The sequence below is a fragment of the Labrus mixtus genome, chromosome 9 (genome assembly GCF_963584025.1).
Source record: "Labrus mixtus chromosome 9, fLabMix1.1, whole genome shotgun sequence".
Taxonomy (NCBI): Eukaryota; Metazoa; Chordata; class Actinopteri; order Labriformes; family Labridae; genus Labrus; species Labrus mixtus.
The window spans coordinates 6702310-6725783 of NC_083620.1; the positions used below are offsets into that span (position 1 = coordinate 6702310).

The window sequence follows — 23474 nt, forward strand, 5'->3', positions numbered from 1 at the left end:
ACACACACACACACACACACACACACACACACACACACACACACACACACACACACACACACACACACACACACACACACACACACACACACACACACACACACACACACACACACACACACACACACACACACACGACCGCTCCAAATCACAATTATTTGCCTTATCTCAGGGAAAGAAACTAAAGTCCTTTTCAGACTGTCCCGATATTGACGCTTCTGTAACGTCTTACATTTTTCTATGAATGTCACTGATGCGTAATGGAGGGGCTTGGGAGGTAGTACCAGAGGGCAAGACGACATCAGGGGAACCAGCAGGGAAGAGTAGCGCTGTGTGTGTGTGTGTGTGTGTGTGTGTGTGTGTGTGTGTGTGTGTGTGTGTGTGTGTGCATGGCCGAGTGTGTGTATGTGAAGCTTCCACTTTTTCTTTAGTTTTCTTTTAGTCCCCCATTCACAATATCTTTATTAACATTAAATGTAGGAATTAAAGTTTAAAACAGATTTTTGATCAACAAACCTATCACACCCAGGTTGTTACTGACTTCAAAGACTGCTGACTTCATACCTGAATGCATGAACACTCATGCAGGACTGCTGCGTCATGTTAAATACATGTATGTGTGACATAAAATGGAACACTGGAATCTGTCCAAGCATGTTTACAGATGAAGGCGGACCCGACACTGAGGAATGCAACAGCAAACTTTGACCTCGAACTAAACGGTCTGAAACCACAGTGTGTCCATGTGAACGAGAACTGAAGCTGCATCACATCAGAAATAAAGACACTGAGATATCTATGACATCACATCTCTGTTAGATCTTTTTTTTGACATCGAAAAAAATAATCAAAGATTGAAGTGTGCATTTCAAGGTGAACCTTTAAAAGAGAATTATTAAGGTTGATTTAATGATCTTTCAGGAAGACTCAGGCTGCAATTTAGGATTATTTTAGAAGTTGTTTCAGTTGTTTTTAATGTCCTTGTTTTAAATTTGCCTGTGTTAAAACTCTAACTATATGAAAAAAATGACTGTTTTTAAAACTCACTTATTACTTGACTAAATATTGTTTTTTATTTTGAAACCAAGTCGACCGTGATGATGACAAAGACAATTTTCCACATTGTGGAGAAATAAAGTTATATTCTATCAATTAGAGTGTGGTCGATTAAAAGGAAAAAAGTCGATCTATGTTTATAAAAGTCCAAAAAGACGACTTGTATTGTTTCTTTTGATAAAGGATTGAAATATACTCAGATTTATGCCTTAAACATGGAGCAAAAACAAAACCACAATTTAAGAGGCTTAAAGCAAAGACTGTTCGTCCATAAAAGAAGTTAAGGTTTAAAAATTCACGACTAAACAACTGAACTTTGTAGCTTCAAACTGAATTCTAATGGAATCATTCTTAATGAACAGAACTTCTCAGAGAAGATTGAAGTTGCACAACATGTACAAAGACGTACATGTATCTCCTGTGCAAAGATATCATAGTGAACAGCTGGTGTAAAACTAGGATTACAAAAAAGACAAATAAAAACGTTTAATAGAAAACAAATCCCATCATCTGTAACCGGAAGAGGCATAAATAAAAACCTGATCGATCTGGCTTTCTGCGGTACCACTTCAAGTACACTATATGTTCAAGACGGTAGTTTCCATGTTTAGTCTTTCAATAAGAGTTTCTTTTCCTCAGGGGCTGACTTTGAACAGAGTTTAGATCCAGCAGATAAGAAGCAGTCATCTCACAACATGTACAAGCCTCACAGTCATGTACACACTGACTCTAATCTCTGAGGTATGTGTGGGCAGGACACAACACAATGATTTAAAATGAACTCTGAAGAATCTGGCTCCTCTTAACCTCACATGAGCAGAGGGGTCAGAGACCGAGGGTTTAGAGACACAGGGGGGATCAGAGACAGAGCAGCTGGGGGTACAGTGTACAAACTGGGGGAGGGGGGGGGGACCATATAGTTGTGCTAGTCCACACTTGGTCTCAACAGTGACTATCACATAGTTTTAGGCAACTACTACACAAAGTCGATCGATTCGTTTTGTTTGTATTGGTGTATTACACATGTGTTGGGGGGGCTGTGTTGATAATGGTTGTGTCTGACTGCTTGGAGTGTTATTATCAGAGCCTCGGTTCATAGATCAAAGAAACATATTGGCCGATATATAGGTATCACATTTTTTTCTTTCCCAATATCTATATCTATATCGGCCCCATAAATCCCATATCGGTCAGGCCTTAGTTATTTTTATTAAGGGGGGTGGGTCATGTTAATGGTGCCGTTGTGATGTTGGCTAAGTGACATGCTGGAACATTTGATTGACTGTCTTAGCTAATGTGTCTGAATAATTCCATGTGTGACGGGTCGTATCAATGACCTGACACCAAAATCAAATATTCATTCAATCACTACACATACAGTGCTGCAGTAAAGACTAAACTAAACACAGTTTGTTACTTTAAATAATTTAAAGTCACCTGCTAAGTGCCACTCCTTCAGATCCCAAATAGGTTTTAAAAAAGGTTCAGCAGCTACTGCAGAAGGACTGCAAACATCATTGTAACTGCATTCCTGTGTTCATGGCTAACCACAGCACCGCTTGACTTTTCAATATATTGATTTCATAAAGCCAAAGCTTAGCTTGTTTTTTTCATGTCATATGAATGGTGAGCAGTTCTGTATTAGTTTTGCATTATCAGAAGCAGACAATAAATACAGTTACAATATGTCCACACCCACACACATTCGAAGAGTATGCTGCTCAGTGTGTGTGTGTGTGTGTGTGTGTGTGTGTGTGTGTGTGTGTGTGTGTGTGTGTGTGTGTGTGTGTGTGTGTGTGTGTGTGTGCCTGAGGGCTCAGGTCAGCTCAGATAAAACACTCTCACTGCCCCGTTTGCTCAAACGGAAACTCAACAGCAGATAAGCTGAGAGCCACTGGACACAGTCGAGTGTGTGCATGTGTTGACAGAGTGATTGTGTAACATTGGCACGTTGACTTTCCAGTATATTTGCAGTTATGATAAATGCAAGCAGGTTGGTACGAACAAAAGAACCTTTTCATTGAGAAAACAAAGCCGTGCGCGGTCGAGCAGAATTTTTCACCCACCAGCAGTGGGAGTTGAGGAGTTGACGATTGGTCTAAAATATCCCCTGATTTGTTTTGTTGTCTCAAACATTCACCTTCCTAAACTCTGACTGAGCACAAAACATGTTCCACTGATCAAACAGATTTCCTCCCACATGCAGCTCAAGATGTAAATAGCACCAACATCCTTCCAGCATCTCAGAGGGGAGTGCTAATGGGAGTTCCTGTGCCCTCCGACCTCCCTCCACCCGACTTTGGAGTGTCAACGGTCACGCTGCAAATGTTGGACGGATAGTGGAGACAGGAAATGGCTTAATAAGTTCTCCCTGGAATGGACAAGCAAAATATGATCATGATAACATACCCAAGTATATCATGAATGCCCCCTGAGAAAAGAAAGGGAAAGTAAACATATTTTGATAATACGTCCAGTGAAAGATCACCACCTTTAAAATCTTTAAGGTCAGAGATATCCTTGCTTCATGTGTTCATGTGTGCTTGAGGGCTGCACAGGATGTCTTGTGTCTGTAACGTCAGCTGTGCACGTCCTCAAAAGTCAACGCTACAGGATCAGCTGACCATCTGCAAATGAACAGTAGGGGCAGTGTAGAGGCAGAAGGGATGTGAGTCAACACAGGAGCAGGGGCAACAATGGCAGAACGTTTTGAAGATAAGCAGATAGACCGAGGCAGCAATTATCCACATCTGTAGGATTTGTCATTTCCACTGCAGAGCGACAAACGTGCCCGTCAACATGCCTGACGACGTGGAAACATGCTAAACTAAATGGTAACAAGTCCGGGACTGTAACAACTGTGCACTGAGAGAAATGTTGGAGAAACGGAGCAGGGACGGTGATTACGTTCATGAAGCTGCCTGTCATGTAAGGAAACAGAAGATTAGCAAACATCTGTTGACATGAGCAGCGGTAATACCGACATATTTTGTTTTTACTTTAGAAAATCTTCACTAGAATCCTCTGATATGACTCTGGCTGAAACAGATCAAGTGTCTTGCCCAAGGACACACCGGACATGTGGCTGCAGGAGCTGGGGATCGAACCCCAGCCCTTCAGGGTGAGATACGGCCGACTCTACCGCTGAGCCACAGCCACTCCAGGGTAGATCAGATCAAGTGTTCAGCCATGTCTCAGTCAAAGTGCCATACAAAATGTAACACCTCTCGTAAGTAAAGAATAAAGACATTTCATGACCTTGAATTTGAATCCACGGGAGCCCTGTGGATAGCTGCATAAACGGGAAAATAAATTCATGACATATGTGGGAAACATAAAAGTTTGTTTTGATGTCAGGGGAACTTCGAGGAGTCTCTGAGCAGTATTTGGGCTGATGAGATGAACTTATTTACTGCCTTCTGTCCTTCTATTTGCATTGGTATTTGCAGACTGACATCAGGCCTGTAATTATCAGATTTAAGAGCAACTCCCTGTTTACCATGTTTTCCCATGTGGAATCAATCTGAGCACGCCCAGAACACACAGAGTTCATCAGAAATCTGCAGGGCTTGACTCATACAAGGACTTTATTTAAAATCAAGCTATATTAAAACAAGTCAGCTCTAAGGTTTTTAGATAAATATCTTCTCTTCCTCCCTCTACTGTACACTGAGTTCTAATACCTTCACTTTTGTCTGAGTCATTTTCTAATCGACAGTTTTTCTCCCTAAACATTACCGCAAACAGGTCAGGAGAGCGGTCGCGTTACCATGGAAACAGCCAGGTGATTTAGCTGTGTCACTGTGCTGGGCGTGCAGAGAAAGGAGAGTGCTGACGGTGTGTTTTTCAGTCAGCTGCAGTCAGCACCCAGAGAGGCCAAACACAGACACGGTTACAACGGCAAAACACTGGACCACACACACACAGACACACACACACACACACACACACACACACACACACACACACACACACACACACACACACACACACACACACACACACACACACACACACACACACACACACACACACACACACACACACACACACACACACACACACACACACACACACACACACACACACACACACACACACACACACACACACACACACACACACACACACACACACACACACACACACACACAACACGCTCTCCCACACATACAAACACACACCCATCACAATCTCACACACACACCCTGACACACACTCACACACACAAACACACACCCTGACACACACTCCCACACACAAACACACACCCTGACACACTCTTAAAGAACAAAAGCTCCAGGGTAAGAAATGGGCGAGCAATAATTAAAAATTATTATAATTTACAATCATCCTACACATGTATGTTGCTTTTTTTCTTACTCTGTACTTTCTAACTGTGAAGTTAGAAAAGGTAAGAAACACTTTTTTCTCATGTTGTGATATCTTTTTTGTTCATTCCTAAAAAAAAAAAAAAAAACAGGTAAAATGTTCCCTTTCACATTTGTTTGAAAGCTTAACTCCACCATGTCTGTGTCGGTATCACATGGACTCTCACACAGCTGGGTTAATATTCCATCTTTCTCCATGAACTATCTAGATAAACTCTCCTTCTGCTTCCAGCTACTTGAGGCCGACAAATGTCCAGTTTGACGACCTGATAGCTCGGAGCAGTACCAGGACTTATCTGATGGACTCTAACTAACAGCGTTCTGTTTCAGCTGTGGAGCGTTTGTCCATTTACATTATGTTTTAAATGACTTTTTGGGACATCAGTAGTAACGCCTTCACATGTTTCTTTTCTAGTTATCGATGCCATGTCTCCTAGAGAGAGCAGCTGCTGAACTCTGCAGACCTGCCGTCTTTGTCCTGACAAGTCTTCCCTCAGCTCTCTTCTGTATTATTCATCTGGCCTGCAGCATCACTGTAAATTATTCAGTCTGCAAAAAAAAAAAGAAAAGAGCTGGGGAGACACCCAACGCCCCAGCAGCAGACGCACACTGATCCTGAAGCTGGAGGGAAGGTCAGTGTGCTGCCACATCAGTTTAACAAGCCAACAGAAACAGCAGAAAGTGTAACGTCGCCACACTGGCACCAGAAATACATCTACACATTCAGAGAACCTACAGGAACATGGCGTCTGACCTCCTCACCACACTGTTTGTTTAAGGAAAAGCCCTGTCTATAAAAAGAGAACAGATAGTACAGGACTTTAGTCCAACCTTAAGGAGTGTTATATTTACCACCAAGAAGGTTACGTTTTAGGTCTTTATGTTAGCTGCATTCCTCTCTGTTGTGTTTTTACATTTTTACCTTGTTTGTCCTCTTGGTCATAAATCATATTGACAGTACATTTGTATTGTCTTGCTGTTTTTGGCTGCTTTCATTGCGCCTTAAGTTTAGTGATTTGTTTGTAAAAATTAATGTAACTCATGTTCTTTAATTTGCTATATGATAAGGTAAGATAAGATATGCTTTGTTGACCCTAAAGGGAAATGTGTCTTTGACTATGTCCTGCAGTTAGAGAGAATTTAAAAGTACATAAATAGAGATCGTGACCAGAACACAAATGCAATCTGCATAAAGGGCCTGCAGAGACTCGACTTTCTGCACAGAATGAATACTTTTAATGTAGACAAGACACTGATGTTTTATTCTACCGATCTTTTATTGAGTGCATTTTAACCTTTACTTTTATCTTATGGTATGATAACCTTTCAGTGCACAACAAAAATTGCCTTTCCATTTTTGTTAAAGCAGCCAGTAAAATAGACAAAAATGTTAGTAAAGCAAAGTCAATATTGGCTAGCTCTGACCGACCGTCCTCTCTCGGAGGAATTGGTTCTTCTCCCGTCTGGTTGGAGATACAGGCTGCCCAGGGTTTATAGCGGTTCAGGCTGGTCTGGTCTCTGAGGGACCCTGAATCTTCTCCCAGAGGGTAAAAGCTCAAACTCAGAGTGAAGAATGTGGGTCGGGTCAGACACTTTTTTCTGTGCCTGTCAAAGCATTGAGTTATTATTTGTTGATGACTGTCAGCTTGAATAGTCTGTGTTAATGCCCGTTCATCTGCTCGCCCCCGTCAGAGGCAGTAAAGTCTCTCTTCACCCTCCTCCTCGTCATTAAACAGCATCACACTCTCACTCTCTCTCTTACGGTTGCAGCTCTGGTTAATCCCAGTCTCTGGAAGGCGCGAGGATTAGCTCCCAGCATGAGCCTCACTGGAACATCTGGTGGAGACTCTGATCGGGCCACTTGGCTCCGAGAGGCCCAGAGAGAGCCAGCGAGAGGTGAATAAGTGGGAAAGAGGATTAAGAGCCCAGCAGTGTCGGGTTAACCTTCTTGTTTGGTGATTCAGAAACATCAGGTTTATGATCCTCTGACGTGACTGTGGGTGACTAATGAGTATCACACACACTCTTTTCACCAATCACACAGATTAGCAAAACCTGTCACACACTGTTAAGCAGCACACTGGAAGTCGTCAGGCTCTCTCCCATCAATCATTCAAGCATCAAGTGAAACAATAATCTGTTTTTAAGTGACTCACACAATATTTCACGGTGTGTGCTGCAGGTGTAGCCAGTCAAAGTGAACAATCCACAGCACACCCACTCTGTAAAGGGTCCATATATGTAGACACAGTGACAAGCAGCACATGGACAGGGTGCTGCTTAGAGCGGGAATACACCAATTTAAAATCTGTATCGTGCATCTGCTACAGGAATAATGCTGCAGCTTCTGTCATGACAGCAGCTCTGCATGCATGTTTACATTTTACAGACAGGGAACAGTCTGCAGAGCAGCCAGTTCTCTTTTTTAAAGGTTTATTTTTGTATGCTTAAATTAGAGATAGAACAGTGGATAGAGTCAGAAATCAGGGATAGACAAAATGGGGAATAACATGCAGGAAAGGAACCACAAGTCAGATTTGAACCCAGGCCGTCCGATTGAAGGTCAACTCTGTAAATAGGGCACACACGCTAACCACTAGGCTACCGGCGCCCCAGTTCAAGTGACCTTTATTGTAGATTAGTCATGGAAAACGAAGAAACTAGTTGGAGTTTGCACATCAAACAATTTCAATTTTAAAACAAAGTTTTGTTCAGCCCTGTTTAAAAAGATCGTCAACAAACCAGTAGTCGTTGCACAATGGCTAAAGCTGTCACATTCTTAGATTGAGCCTAAACGAGACAGCATTCTTATATGTCAGCTGTGTTGAGTTGAAAGTCTCTCATTCTCTCTAATTTTCTAGTATTTCTGACCTGCATGTTAAGACTTCAAACAATGTGTCTGCACCTTGTAATTCTCCAACATCGCCTACTAGTCGTTTCTTCATTCATTACATAAGGAGCTAATTAATTCACTCTGATTCTTGAAATTTCACACCCAACGGTTCAACTCTGAAATTATTCAGATTTAGTGTAAGCACGTAAATTCTTGCAGTTTTCTATTTCTGTCCCCGAGTGTTTATAAAAGAAGGCAGCCTGAAGATAAAGATAAAGATGTCTGATGTATTTTTAGACACCCACCCTGAGGTGCAGCTCGTATCTGTCTACCAGTAATTACATCCTAAAGTTGGCACATTGTTTCCGCATAGATGTGATTAAAAGAGATTAAGAGTGTGTGTGTGTGTGCGTGTGCGTAAGTCGCTTCTCACACAGCCTCACAACTTGTTCTACGTCATTCCTGTCTCCTGCTCGTCTGTCCAGACTGCTCTCTGAACTCTCACACAGCGAGGTTTACAGAAAACACAGAGCGCAGCCTTTCAACGCCCGTTCATCAAAACCAGCACAGCTCATTTACAACACAAACACAAGAAGACATCACTTCATCTGCTGCAAAACCAGATTTGACAACCAAACTGAAGGACTTTAAAGACCTTTCAAAGATGTCAGATTAGGACTTAAGATATGTTTGGCTGTGTATCCCTGAAGAAGAGGTTCTTACTCTGCCTATATGTGGTTGAATAATAATAAAAACTGCTTCTGAAGCTCAAAGCCCATAAAACAGGAGTCAAAACACAAAATAAGGATATCACTTTTCAATGTAGGATGATGAAGAAACACAACAGAGCACCACCAACAGAAAGAACAAATCTCTCTTTAGACAAGTGTTCCTATTTCTGGATACTAAAGTCAAGTGGAATGACTTTGAGCATTGAGGGGTTTAAACACAATATTTTCTATGAAAGGAGCAAAGTCCTGGAACTCGCCAACTCACTTGAAACGTACTGCAAATTCACCACTTTTAAGAAAGCCACCAAATCATGCGGTTAGTTCAGCAACAGACGTGTACTCCTTTAATTTGTGTAGCTATCACAGCTAAATGTGTGTCTTATTGTATCTTCCTGTACCCAACTTAACTGAAAGGTTTTGAATCTTGTATTTACACAAAACCCCTTCTAGGGACATCCATCCATTATCTATACCGCTTTTCCCATGAGGGTCTGGAGCCGATCCCAGCTGCCATTGGGCAAGAGGCGGGGTGTTGCAAATTAGGATCCGCTATAAAAACTATGATACTTTCATCGCATGGCGGTTTTCAGCTTGTTTATTGTACCTGTCCCTATCAAATTAACCATAAATGAATAAAAGTTATAGGTATCAATGAAAATCTGAGGGATATTAAACTTTCATGACTGAAGTTTTTGGAGCATGCATTGAGTTTGCTGTTGTTGTCCAATGTACAAATGAACAATCTGTTTTTTTATTTAATCCAAAAACTCGACAGTATGACTTTCATTTATTGTCAGAAGAATTCAACAGTGTGTTTATAACCGCAGCATGGAAACACACTTGTGCTCCGACCACATCACACATTCTGACTGTGGTCTCTCTCAGCACGGCCCCGAGCTTCATCTCAGATTCTCATGGGCTTTTCAAGCTTTCCAAAAGATGCCAAATATGTCTCACATGTTTTCTTTGTATAAAATACTTCACAACACGCTGTGGGGTTTGAATTTTTTTCATGCAATGGAAAAAACTAAGAAGATTTAGGAGGACACACGCTGTGTCTGATGCTGTCGTTTGTCTTTACACCAATGAAATAGAACAAGAAGTTTTATACTTCTAGTTAATTTCCTGACATAACTACGCTTGTAAAGATTTAAAATCTAGATGGTAAACCTAAACATTAACTCGTCTTGATTAAGTCTTGAACATGTGGTCACATGTTGCTCAGATTTTCCTGCTGTTTCCGCCTTTCTTTCCTGTCTCAGACTGGAGGCAGAAAACAAGAGGATGTAAGCGTCAACAGCACATAGTGGTTAACATTATGACACAATGAGAGGGCCAAAGGAAATGTGTTTGACTGAGAGGTTTAAACATACTGGAAGAACTCAATTATTCCTAGATCTGCAGCTTAGAATTCACTCATTGTTTGTTCAGTAGTGTTCATACAATGAAGAGAAATGTTCATTGTTTTCGTCTTATACTGAAATATGTGACACTTGTTGCCTCTAACAATGTGAAAAAACATTGTCCAATCACACTACACCTCAGCTACCGGCACAGGCTGATATGTCTGCTGTCATTATAGTAATTGGCCGTTAATATGCTTCTCTTCATAGACTGGATATGAAGAACGGACGGAGAAAAACTCTGCTGGCTGGCTGCATTATAGGTCATTAACCCCGCCTCCTTATTGAAAGCAGACGGGACGTGTCAAATTATAGAATCAAAACGCATATTCGTCTCACACTCGGTGATAGTTATCATCATGCCATTTCATGTACAAGTCATCTCATTTTCTGATACCTTTCTATGAATTGTTTATTTGTTGCTTTATAAACAAATATGATCGACAGCTCTGTTGACCAATGGGACTGAATAATGTAAAAAAGGATGCAATTTAGTGAGATTACTTTGCTAAGGAGTGGGACAGACATACAGTATATGGACAAACAATGTCTTTATCAAGTACATCCACAGACATAAAGTTCCCTCCCCCCCGTCAGCCTCAAAAACGTCCTTCCTCCCATAAGAAAATCCCGGGGGGAAAGGGTCAGGAAGCGGCCTATTTGTTCCAAAGAAGATTCCACAAATACCAGAGTGAGACCTAAAGGGAGAGGCCTGCTTCCCGTTGTTTCCAGTCAGCCTGTTAAGACAAGTGAAGATGGCGTCTTGCTTCTTTAACCTCCTGTTTCACTCTCTTTCTCTCACGCTCCAGCCTCCCCCCCTCCTCTCCCTACAAGCCGCTTCCATCTGAATTCCTTCTGCAAGATTCAAATAGTTTGGGGCACAAGTCTCCTGCAGATTTACAAGCTGACAAGTTTACTTTAAGTATTTCCATACTGTATATTATCCTAACTAATAGGCTTATTGTGAGTGCGGTTTGGAGAATATATGAAAACATGTGTGTACGAGGAGGATGCAGGCTTCCTGAGCAATGCTTCACACAGCACTTGTTTTTTTTTTTTATCACTGGAGGTATGAGGTCGTTTAATGCCCCTGAACTCATGTATGAATTTCATTCTTTATATATAAATTCCAGCAACTCCACCTCCAATGTGCTTTCCTATCTTCAAATTTGTATATTTGGAATTAAGAGGAAATACGAGGAAAAATCACAACATGTAAGGAAATAAATTGTACATATTCATTTAGGTGGGTACTCTGACATCAACAGCTATCTCTGAAGTCTCCATTTTAAAGAACAATTTACAAAAATCTTAAAAATTATATGGTAATGTTATCCTCTGCTGATTCTCCCGTCCTTTATGTCATGGCATATTTTAAAAGGAGTGTCATTTCAGAGGTTTTGCACTCTAGTTGTCAAAGTTTCCCATTTGCACATAGATGCAGTGCAGAAAAAGTTTCAAGTTGATTTATGTTTCCAGTGGCTCTACAACTGAGTAATAGCCTGTCATGTGTCAGCAACTTTTGTTGTTACCTGGAAAACTCAAACATTTGCAGCAATGAAAATGTGCCATAGCTCCAGGATGCTAGGCTAGGTAGCTAGTTCATACGGTTTATTACCGTAAAGTTTGGTTAATACTAGACCTAAGAGTGGATTCAAAAGGCAACCCATAAGTAGCAGCAATCTTGGACGCACCTGCCAGAGCAAATATAACATGAGCGCACAGATTTGTGCTGTTCTCAGGCTAAAACAATGACATCAGTTTGATGTAAATGAAACCAGACATGATGATTGCTTAACTAGCTCTGTTCAGTGTGTACCTGGGAATTCAGGTTTTACAACTCAAGCTATTTTAATCATCTGGTTGTTAATACTCCTATGGGAACAGAGAAGGATGACCACAGGAGGAAATAACCTAACCAAGTGTTATGATTAATCTTACATGACATCTGGTCACAAAACAAGGGTCGCAGAGTTATCAAGACAAAGTAACTGAGTAAAATACAGTCTGCTTCAACGCTCTCTGCTCCAACGATGACTTAAAACTTATTTTCAAGCAGATAGAGGCAAAAGCTCATACTCTCCACTGTTATTGACTCTTTAGTTGTCAGCCCATCGGGAGCCCTGCAAGAGGGTCACCATCTGTTTGCTGCTCTGACTCCAGTCTGTGGAGTCTAGTGGCTGATCCTTCTCATGTCTCTTGGCTGCTACAACTCTAGTCGTTAGACTACTATGACTCCAGTTTGTTGGCCACCACAAATTCGGTGTGTTTGCTACTATCAATCCGGTCCATTGGCTGCTACGCCTCCGGTCTGTTGGCTGTCCAATGCTCTATGTTCCAGTAAGGACTCTTAGTAAACTTCTTTCTAACTGTACAGTGGTACAACCTTTTCTACTTCACTGTGACTCACAGCTTCAGCCAATACACGTCATGGTGAGTTGGGTTTTGAAACAAGTCTATACATACAAACAAGTCCCACTAATCCAGTCAAATCTAACTTCCTTTTCTTACCAAACTGACTTCCATTATTTTCGGAACAGCAGTCAAAAGGTGTTTAACTCAAAAAAAAAAAGAACTTTGAGTAAGTCCAAGGTAGCTATTCAATAAGGGTTTTCTTACGAGCCATGGCAAGGACTTTCTGTTACTGATCATAACCAGGAATGTTTAACTTATAAAGGATTCTAACATTTTTACCCCCCCAAGTTTGACAGCAACATGGAGAGAGAAAACACATAACTGAACAATGACACAGGTCATACTTCTCTTATCATCAAAAAGTCTGAAATCTTTTAATTATATGGATGTCTGAGGAAATTGTTTGAGGCAGAAAAGTTTGAGAGGGCCAGAATCAAAGTGGAAGCGAGTTAAGTCAGAATTACTTCCTGAATGGGCAGAAACAACAACGACTATGCCAAAGTTAACAGGCACCGCTGAGGGTACACACAGCAGAGAGGAAGACTTAAGGGAGAGAAAAGATGGATGTGCTTTTAAATGTCTACAATTAAAACTAGAGAAGTGCAACTGCAATAATTGGATTAAAAATAGAATGATTAATGAAGGACAGATCTGTCAAACTTTAACTTCTACATTATTTAATGAAAAGACATATCAGAGGGGTGGTGCTTACAGACAGCTTTAAGAAGACTTTTGGGGTTGCTATGCTGTCTCTTTGTCGTCAGCAATAGACCTGCTTCAACACAATGCTAATAACAAGGAAATACCTGAACCTTCTGAAAACATGAGACACAAGCATCAACATCCTACAGGGTAAAGCCTGGAGGAAATTTAAGGACAGTCAGTCCCAGTCAGCTGTAGCCTCTGTCTGCATGCACACAGCACAGTGATGAATGCTGCACATCCGGTTTTACTGGAGCAACTCCGTGACCTAGTCCTGAGGCCTCTGCTCAGGGAACACGCTAAACTTGAGGCTGTACGGCTTCATTTATTCTTCACTGTTGCTCCACTTGTATGTGTGTTGGTACATCTTTAAAGTCTATCCATTCACTGTATGGACAAATTTTGATGCAATTTCAGAACCCACCAACTATGATCTCACAAGCATTTATGCATCTTGGAACAATGGCCAACTTTCCGGCTATTCTGGAGTAGCAAGTGGTAAGCCATAATGACTTCCATGACTTCCTTTTCCATGCGCTGCAGTCCAATTAGCAACTTGAGAAGCAAACGTGTTTTAGATCGAATGGAAAGCGAAATTTGCACCTCCAGATATGTCTGTAAAATAAACATTGATGTAATTTCTTGATTTATTTGTTCATCTGTTTCTGGTGAGTCTCACTTTAACTGGAATTAGTAAGTTACACAGAGGCTTCCCTCTGGCTTACATCACCGTATGAACCCCCAAAAAATGACACATTTTGTTGTGAATTACTTTTAATTTAAGGGTCTTAAATAGCAACATTATGGTGAAGATTTGTAAGTAGTACAAATTCAAGCCATGTCAAGTCTGTGTTCAAGAGAAGAAGAAAAAACACTCAAATGTTTTTTTGTTGAATGGTCAGATTGATTATTTCTGATGCATTCCAGGAAGTGGGGAAATCTTCATCTTAACGCTGATCATCACAGCGTCAAGCAGATGGTTCACTCAAGTTGATTTTTTTGATTCAGTATAGATTGTTAGCTGCACTTACATGCAGACTTCTGTTTATAGAGATGAACACATTGTTGTCAGATTACCTCTGATGGGAGCCGGGGTGTCGTTATGGAGGATTGTGATCGGACTGTTTTTCCTACACCAAAACCTGCCAATACCTAACTGACCAAAACTACTCAGACTATAAATATACAACAAAAACCAGAACACTGCCAATAAAATCCAGACCCACAAGTAGTAAGTACAGAGTCTTTACATGGATGTCAAATGTCAGTAACTTTGGCCGTCATCCAAAGAACCTAAATCTTCATATGACGATGGAAAACAGGTTCAAAGATAGGGAGAAAACCTGCCTTATTCTTTCTAAAGTTCCTTCTAAACAGTGATGTAGTTCACTCCAGTAGTTACAGTATGCTCACTAGGAAAAAGGGAAGGGTCCTCCGGCTGTTTTCAAAACTACTGAAGAGATCCTCAGTTCCAAAAACACCTATTGTCTGAAGACATCCCAGTGGAATTTTTTTTTTTTATATAAGAACATCCTGTCTGTACTGGTCTAAAAGAAAAGGTGCATCCTGTCTTGTCTGCTTCCAAATCTTGATTAAATCTTAATGCGCTCTTGTTTGTGCAGAGGACTCCTGGCACCCGCTTTAAGTGGACTTACACAATACTAAACGACTTGGGCTGTTTAACTCTGACCGCAGCATGAACAGCCAGAACACCACTTTATAAAATCCAATCATTTATCTTTTGAAAGGAAGGATTGACCTATTTAATCAATAAAACTAAGGGGTTTAACATCAGTCTCAGCTGATATCTGCCCAGGCATCAAAACAAACGCAAATAATGGGGCATGAACCAACGTCATTATCCAATGTTGGTCTGTTGTATCGTATCAATTCTTATGCTGTCATCTAGTGTACCGAACTGCTGATTTGGAGAAGTGTTTTTTTTTTTCAATTCCCCACACAGCTGTATTATTGTTAGAATTGTACATTTATGTAAATGTTTATTAAGAAATGTCATCAAACATAGATCCTTTTGGGGTACCAGCCGAACTGACTTGTTTCAGGTTAATCAATTAAAAGTATGGACTTCAAAGAAACAACATGATATATGAGTTTTGCAAATCTAAAGCCAAGTTTGGAGGTGAACACGCTTGCCCGAGTTAACTTCTTCCATATCATTTAAATAATTAAAGCCGTGTAACTTCATATTCTATAACCAGGACCCAATGTGCCTGGATCAAGTTCAGTGTGGAAAATGAAGATGTGCCACTTCAAATATTTAGGCAAGTATGATTACCAAATTCAACATAGAACAGGAGATTCAAAATATAGATGTAAGAATATCACTGAAGATGTTTTTCAACAACATTTTTCTGGTGTCTTTTGCATAAAGATACAGAAGATACCACGTTTGCAATTTAGACAGGTGCAGGCGTTTGCTTTCACTTTTTGATAATTAAAAATAAGAAATAAGCCAATAACGGGCACCTAGGAGTTGTTGCTGTAGATGGATACAGGACAGGTAACAATATTGTTTTTTTACTAGTAAAGTATCAGAGTTTAAAGTCTTCTGGTTTAACGACAACCCTAGATCAGGCAGGTACAGTTTCCTGTTAGAGCCTCGGTCAGGACTGAATGATGGCCTTCCTGCTGGCTTGTTTTTATTCGAACCAGCAGTCGAGCTGGTGATATCTGTTAGGGCGGACAAAGAGCTGAAGACAGGCCTGCTGTTTAACACACACACACATACACAAATCAGCTGCACAGATAGACTCATGAAGTTAGAGGAAGGGAAATGCATGTGTGTGTGTGTGTGTGTGTGTGTGTGTGTGTGTGTGTGTGTGTGTGTGTGTGTGTGTGTGTGTGTGTGTGTGTGTGTGTGTGTGTGTGTGTGTGTGTGTGTGTGTGTGTGACCCGACGGTGCCTGTACACCTAAACAAAGCTCTCTCCGGTGTGCACTTCCTGTTTGCTTCATGGAAATCATTACAGCAGCTCTTCACATGAAACAAAGTCAGACTCTCGTCCAGTCAGAGGAACATTTTTCTAAAGTCTTCGAGGAAGAATGAGAAAGTGGGCAGCACAGAGTCACTCCCTGTCTCCTTGAGTGTATGTGTGTGTGTGTGGTGGGGTGGGGGCAGAGTCCCTTTCAGTCCGACTGTGTCACAAGGACCCTTGAACCAGAGCCAACAGAGGCAAACAAACAAAGCCTCTGATGCTGCCAAGCAGGCCCGACCAGAGGACACTCGGATACTGTTAATGCAGGAAATGTGACACTCTGAGTACTAATGTCAGGACTCTTATCACGTTTTCATTACATTTACAAGGAAAAAAACTACTGATACGAAACATAATCTACACTGGACTGATCGAATAGTTTGAACATTGAAAAACGTGGTATATAATGGCACACAGTACAAAAGTAAGATATACAAATACAACCACCAGTCGTGTCAGGATGCTGTGTAGAATGGAAGTAAAAGCAGAATATGAGCCAACCTGAATTTGTTGCCAGCAAGATGTTCAAAAAGTTTTGGAAAGGGTCATGTTTACTACTCTGTTTTTTTTTTCTTTAACAACATGTTGTAAGTGTGTAAATGGTTCAGCGATAATGGAGCCTTCACAAATGTGCAGGTTACCCATGCCATTTGCACAAATGCACCACCTTACCATCACGGATGCTGACTTTGAACTGTGCACTGATAACAAGCCTGCTTGGTCCCTCTCCTCTTTAGCCCAGAGAACGGGGCGTCCAGGATTTCAAACCAGAAAGTCAAGTTTTGACTTGTCAGAACTCAGGACAGTTTTTCACTTGATGAACAAAATATTTCTGAACACTCAAGATGTTAATTGAACTTGAACTTTGCTCATAATAATGGAGGTATCTCAAATCCTTAAAAATGTTAAAAGTTCAAGTCCATTATTATGAGCAGCAGAGTGAAAATTTGAATGATAATGGTGCACATAGATATTCAATAAGAAAAATACCAAACATATGACATGATGGTGCAAAGACTGCTGTCCATCCGATCAGCTGCAAAAAGGAACAAACGCTCCAGCTACTATATTTGTTTATTTCCGATGTAAACAGGATTATGTAAAAAATGGTCTCCTGTGCAGCTGCCTGCTTGATGTTTGCTTTCAGGAGTTTCATACTGAGACATTTAATGCACTATTTTACAGTAAAGACACTTAATTCTAACAGTATGATAACATACACTTTAAAGCACTATTAAGTCAATAGTGTGCAGAGCGGATCAGCCCTCTGTTGCATAATGTTTTAAAAGAGACGGAGGAAACATGTGGGTGATTTAGACCTCCATTTTTGACTCCATCAGAGCACATGGAACTACAGGAGAGGGACTCTAGAAGAACACTGAGCGATCAGATTCTTTCATTTGATGTCCTAGAGAAACTTGGTATAGCTGTAAGCAATCACTGCATCCGTCAGATTTCTGGGACATTTCCTGAGACTTCAGACACTATTAACTCATAACATTTCTAGAGAAAGAAGATTGAAAAAAAAAATGCCCCACCAAGAGTGACCCAGTGACCTTTCAGTGTTTGTATAAACGACAAACTTACATGTCTTGCCTCTCTGCGCTGGCCCTCTGTATTCCTCAGCCAGCAGCGGCTCAGCTCGCTGAGCTCCAGGATGGGCTGCACCTTCAGCCTCACCGTGTCCCCCGACTGACGGATCATCTCCACGATCTCATCACGGCTCTTGTTCTCCACGTTCCGCCCATTTATCTCCACCAGTCGGTCCCCTGGCACCAACCCGAGAGCCAGGTCCTTGGTGCCCGCACCCGGCTCTGCAAAGTGGACCACCCGCCTGTACACGCCCCCGTCGGGACTGCGGTCCAGCATGGTGGTGCGACGCAGAGAGAATCCAAAGTCTCCGGTGTTGCGCCGTTGGAGCTCCAGCTCTCGTATCTCGGGTGCACTCGGAGCTACGACGGCCGGCAGCTGCAGCACAGCGGGGAAGGTCTTATCCACCACCTGAGGGATACAGACTTTTTTGGTGGGAGGGGCTCCGACCTGCTGCTTCAGGCTGTGTTTGCGGAGCATGCTAAAGACTTTGTTCTCTACCTGCGGGGAGGGGGCTGCAGAGTTCTGTCCTGAAGGTGTGGATCCCTCTGAAGGACTCTCCTCTTTGCTCTTCTGGGAGAAGGAGAAGCGTTTCATCATCTGACCCACCTGAGCGGAGTTCTGCTTGGCAATTGATCCAAACTGAGCGACGCGCTCTCTCACCGAGTTGCGGTGTCCATCCTGTCCTACCCCGCCCTCCCCCTTCAGGTCGTCGGTGGAGCTGGCAGCGCTCAGCTGGTCGTCCAGCACCATGCTGCTCCGGTTGCTCAGCCCATCGGACTCGATGTCAGTAAGGGTGAGCTCGTGGCTGCTGGCCACCTTGATGGGGATGGGGTTGGAGATCTCCAGTTTGTTCTTGGACTCGCGCTTGGACTCCCTCTTGAGGTTGAAGAAGCCGCGGCGCATACTCATCTCCTCCAGACTGCGCAGCTCTGCGGCAGACATCCTCTCCTTTTTGTCCTTCTTATCCTTCTTGCTCCCTTCTCTCTCCTTATCCTTCTTCATCAGATTAAACATGGTGACAGACTGAATGTTCCCGTCAAGCGTAGCTGAATTTCCCTGCAGAGCTGCAGGTCCAGGTCACCTGTCAGGTATTTTGGTTGTAACCGACAGGGACGAATCCCCTGAGGAGAGGGAGGCAGAGCAAACTGAGTCAGAATCATTTAAGAGGAAACATTCATCAAAACATGTCGCTGATTAATCCTGTGAAGTTTGAAAACACAAAAATTATTATGGATTTTTCACAAATAATACTACACTAACCTATTTCTATATCACAAAAATATCCAACCAGGAAAGACTGCTGAGATATGAAAACTTCACAAATAAAGATACTTCTTCACAACATATAAATATCATTATTTCCCCAAAACCATTACCAAGTCAAAATTGGTCGCCATCTTTGGTTCAAGCTTCTTAAATTGCTTTACTTCTTTTCTCTATTTGCTGTAACTATAATAAGATTTGGACATTTGTTGAGCCAAAACGAACAATGTGAAATCTTCTGTTGGGCTGTTGTTGCATGGTAGGAAGCTAAAGCATTCAAATTTGAAAAATGTTATCAATACGGTCAGCAGTAATCAAATAAAACTCAATAAGAACTGCAAGGACATATTATCTTCAATCTGATTATATTCACAATGGGTATCAAAACATGTAAAGAATCATTCCAAAGCCAAGTCTTTGCTTTTGTCCAAACAGAAAAGAAACTTTACTCAGTAGAACTTAACTTTACTGTCATAAAATGTATAAGAAAGAAAAGGGGTGGTTAAGGGGGTGGGGGGGCAGTAGCTCAGTTTGTACGGACTTGGGTTGGGAACCAGAGGATTGCCGGCTCAAATCCAGGTGTGGACCAAGTCTGGAAATTGGTCTGGTAGCTGGAGAGGTGCCAGTTCACTTACTGAGCACTGCCGAGGTGCCCTTGAGCAAGGAAGGCAGAAACTGCCCCTGACTCTGACATGTCTCCATTAGTGCATGTCCATATGATCCTGTTTGTGAAATTGTCTTGTTAATTTTTTTTATTTTTATTTTTTTAATAAAAGTGTAGTAAAATTGAAATGTTCTAACACCTACAAAACTCACACTAAAACATCTTGCAGTTGCAGCCATAGAACAAAAACCCAACAGGTAGTTACATTTTGACAACTCGGTACATGTCAGCAAAGTATAAGTACTTCTTTAATATGTAATTGTGTCTCAGTTTACTATTAGGTTCTTCATAGGTTCTTCTTGACAATTCATTGCTTATCTCGCTGAAATATTACATCAGTAGTCTAACAACAATGCATTGTCCTGTCAGATTAAGAGCAGTTTAAATGGACAATAAGTGCCCTGCTTCCACCTAACACCTGGCTGCTGCATATTTTAATAGATTCTCTTTTTTATTTTATGAGACAATTGAACAGCATCAGAAGCGTAAGAAGACTGTAAAATAAAGACCTCCAGCACTCGTACATTACTGAGGCCCACTGGAGGAGCTTGGCAGGACCAAAACACATTCCTGGCTTCATTTTTTTTTTTTTTTTTTTTCAAACTGAGTCTCTGAATCCAAACCCTCAAAAATCAAGCAGGGGACTCTTTCTGCTGCAGACTGACACAAGCAGAGAGGCAGCCCTGCTTCTCATTAAGCTGAACCACACACACACACACACACACACACACACACACACACACACACACACACACACACACACACACACACACACACACACACACACACTTCTGTTATTACACACAGGTAATTACAGTGGGTTTAGATGTCTGTACTCCCAGATAGAAATGTCAGAAGTCTAAACTGTGCCTGGAAAGCGTCCTGTCAGATAAATACATGGTCACAGATTAAACCCTGCACACACACACACACACAACACACAGATAACAACAGAGTAAATCCCTAAAACAATGCAGCTCATGATAATGTGATGTCTAATTAGTCGGAAATAGTTTCCTAAAAGATGTTTTCAGTCATGTTTGGCCAGTTGACTGACAGCTTTTGTGTCATCATTAGCCTCATGTTATGCCTGCAAATAAAATGTCCTAAGAACCTGGGATTATAAATCTAATTAAATGAAGGGTTTGTTCTGTTTATCTCCCTGGTTGTTGAGCTTAAAACCCGGGCTAACACCTGGCACACTTTGGTACAAAAGCAGCGTTTATTAGCCCCCTGAAGTCAGAGGACAAAAAGCATGACAGAGCTAAAATAGATGTAGCTTCTCGGCTAACTCTTGTAGCTAGCTGGTGTTGCTGTTTCTGTGTGAGGGTGTAACGCTACATCGGGACAAATATCTGCGTTTTTAACCCCGCAGCAAATTCATAGGCACCATCAGAAAGAGCCAGCAGTGATACGTTATGATTGTGTTTAACTTTCCAGTGAGTAATCCAGCTAGCTAACTAGCCTGATTGGCTCCAGTCAGTCCTCATTTTTAGGAACAACACATCGGGATCCCGTGAAAATGATCCCAGGCTGTCCTATCCTCAGACCCAAAGTGCCTCCATTACTGGGAACACACATGCTTAATAAATGAAGAAATACTCACTGTGCTCCAGGACACCAAAGGGTGCTGTGTGTGTTGGTGGGCGCAGCTCGGCTCGTTGGGAACAGAAGCCGCAGACTGGTCTGTGAGCTATCAGAGCTGGCTGCTCCCAGTCCGCCTCTGCAGGCTCACAGACAGCAGGGACAGGCGGTCAAACAGCGACACCTGCTGGGCGAGAGAGAGAGATACAACCGGAGCCGTGTAACCAACCATACACTGTACACACTAACCTGTACACACTAACCTATACACACTTAAAATAAGAAATACAAGAACATTGATAAAGTCCCATTTAGTGTTCTATTTGTAGATAAATGGGGTCGATGTCATTGATTTGTTTTAATTCACCAAAAAGTCTCTTTCAAGACTGTGGACAAAGCAGTACCTCTTAAATTTGCTTATTTTAACAGCAAAACAATATTTTCCTACTTCCCTTAAACAATCATTGTGATTATTTCCCGTGGAAAATATATAAAAAAGAATGTTTTTCCATCAAGCTCAGAATCAACTTGTCTGACACCTACCCGCCAGCAGTGATTTTAGGCACTGAAGATATTTGCATAGAAATAATAAATCTTGTGTTTTTGTTTGCTTTTGTTGGTCATCACTATCGATTTAAATCTGTGTGGGCCGCATGGTGGTGCAGTGGTAAGTACTGCTGCCTCACAGCAAAGAGATTCCTGGTTCAAATCCCCGTTTGACAGGAGCCTTTCTTAGAGGAATTTGCATGCATGTGTGGGTTCTCTTCAGGTACTCTGGCCTCCTCCCACAGTCCATACAAACAGTCCAATGCTCGTTAGGTTAACTAGTGAAAACAAATTGACCTTAGGTGTGAGTCTCTATGGGCCAGATTTACTAAGCTCCCATTTAAAGAGTACTAAATTGCGTGTTCACTCCAAAGGTTTGGTTGGTGGGCGTTTTGCGGGTGATCTACTAAGAACATTTGCGTGAATGACAACAGGTGCAAACCTTGTGGAGGCGGTACTATTTAAGTTAGGTTTTTGCGTGTTCTACTGGTTTACATCACGGAGAGTTTGGACAGAAAGCAGGATGACTGCAAGCGCAAAATATGTATTAGTGGGGGAGGCAAATAAACGCACAATACTTTCGAGTTATAGGAGAAAAATCTGAATATTACAAAGAAGATTTTGGATATAAGAAAACCTCGGCATTAAACAGGGCCTCTCTTTTCTTCCCTTCATCTTAAGAATGAAGTGTCATACATTGCGCTCTACACTCGGGCCGTTGTTGCGCACCAGACAGCTGGTCAGCGCTGTGTCTGATCGGACATAAATTCCCTGGAAAGAGGTGTCGAAGACGGGGGTACAAACAGTGGTGAGGTACCCCAATCCAAGCGTCCTACAGAGTAGCAGCAGCGGGCTTTAGAGGGAGGAGACGAGCGCATTATGGAGAAGAGCGCACCGGAGGGGGCGAGCTGGGGGAGAGACGCGCGACCCGAGAAAAAGGAAATCCCCAGTTTAAAATGCAATGTTGGTGAGAAGAGGGAAATAGGAAGACATAAACGTCAGTGTTGAAATTCTTTAGAATGCAGAGGCTGTGAATGTTCAGTTTTGTTTGGCAACAATAGCCTGTAGTTTAATCATGGTGTTTCTCTTCCTTAACGATTAGAATATTGAATCAAATAAAATAAATAAATGCATGCCATTTATTTTTCTGTCATTTGAAACATGTAAACACATGTGGGGAAAAACGTGATCTTTATGCCTTCTTTTGTTGTTCCTATGTCTCCTCCTAACTACAATAACAGCAGCCTGTTGTGTGTAACACTGGTCTCCTGGATTAGCAGGTTCCTTTCCAAGGTGTTA

General features: G+C 41.8%; 2 protein-coding genes across 6 annotated transcripts in view; one reads left to right on the forward strand and one right to left on the reverse strand.

Annotated features, from left to right (window-relative positions):
• myo18ab (myosin XVIIIA b) overlaps positions 1-21761 on the reverse strand; it is a 111461-nt gene extending 89700 nt beyond the window's left edge. For all 5 annotated transcript variants that reach the window (XM_061045594.1, XM_061045593.1, XM_061045592.1 and 2 more), the window contains exons 1-2: positions 21652-21761; positions 18113-19239 (exon numbers count right to left, since the gene is read on the reverse strand). In XM_061045594.1, coding sequence (XP_060901577.1) covers positions 18113-19132 — 1020 coding nt within the window. In that variant the 5' untranslated portion in view covers positions 19133-19239; positions 21652-21761. The remainder of the gene's footprint in view (positions 1-18112; positions 19240-21651) is intronic.
• Positions 1-23474, forward strand: part of ngef (neuronal guanine nucleotide exchange factor) — a 96446-nt gene that overhangs the window by 31332 nt on the left and 41640 nt on the right. The window lies entirely within an intron of this gene.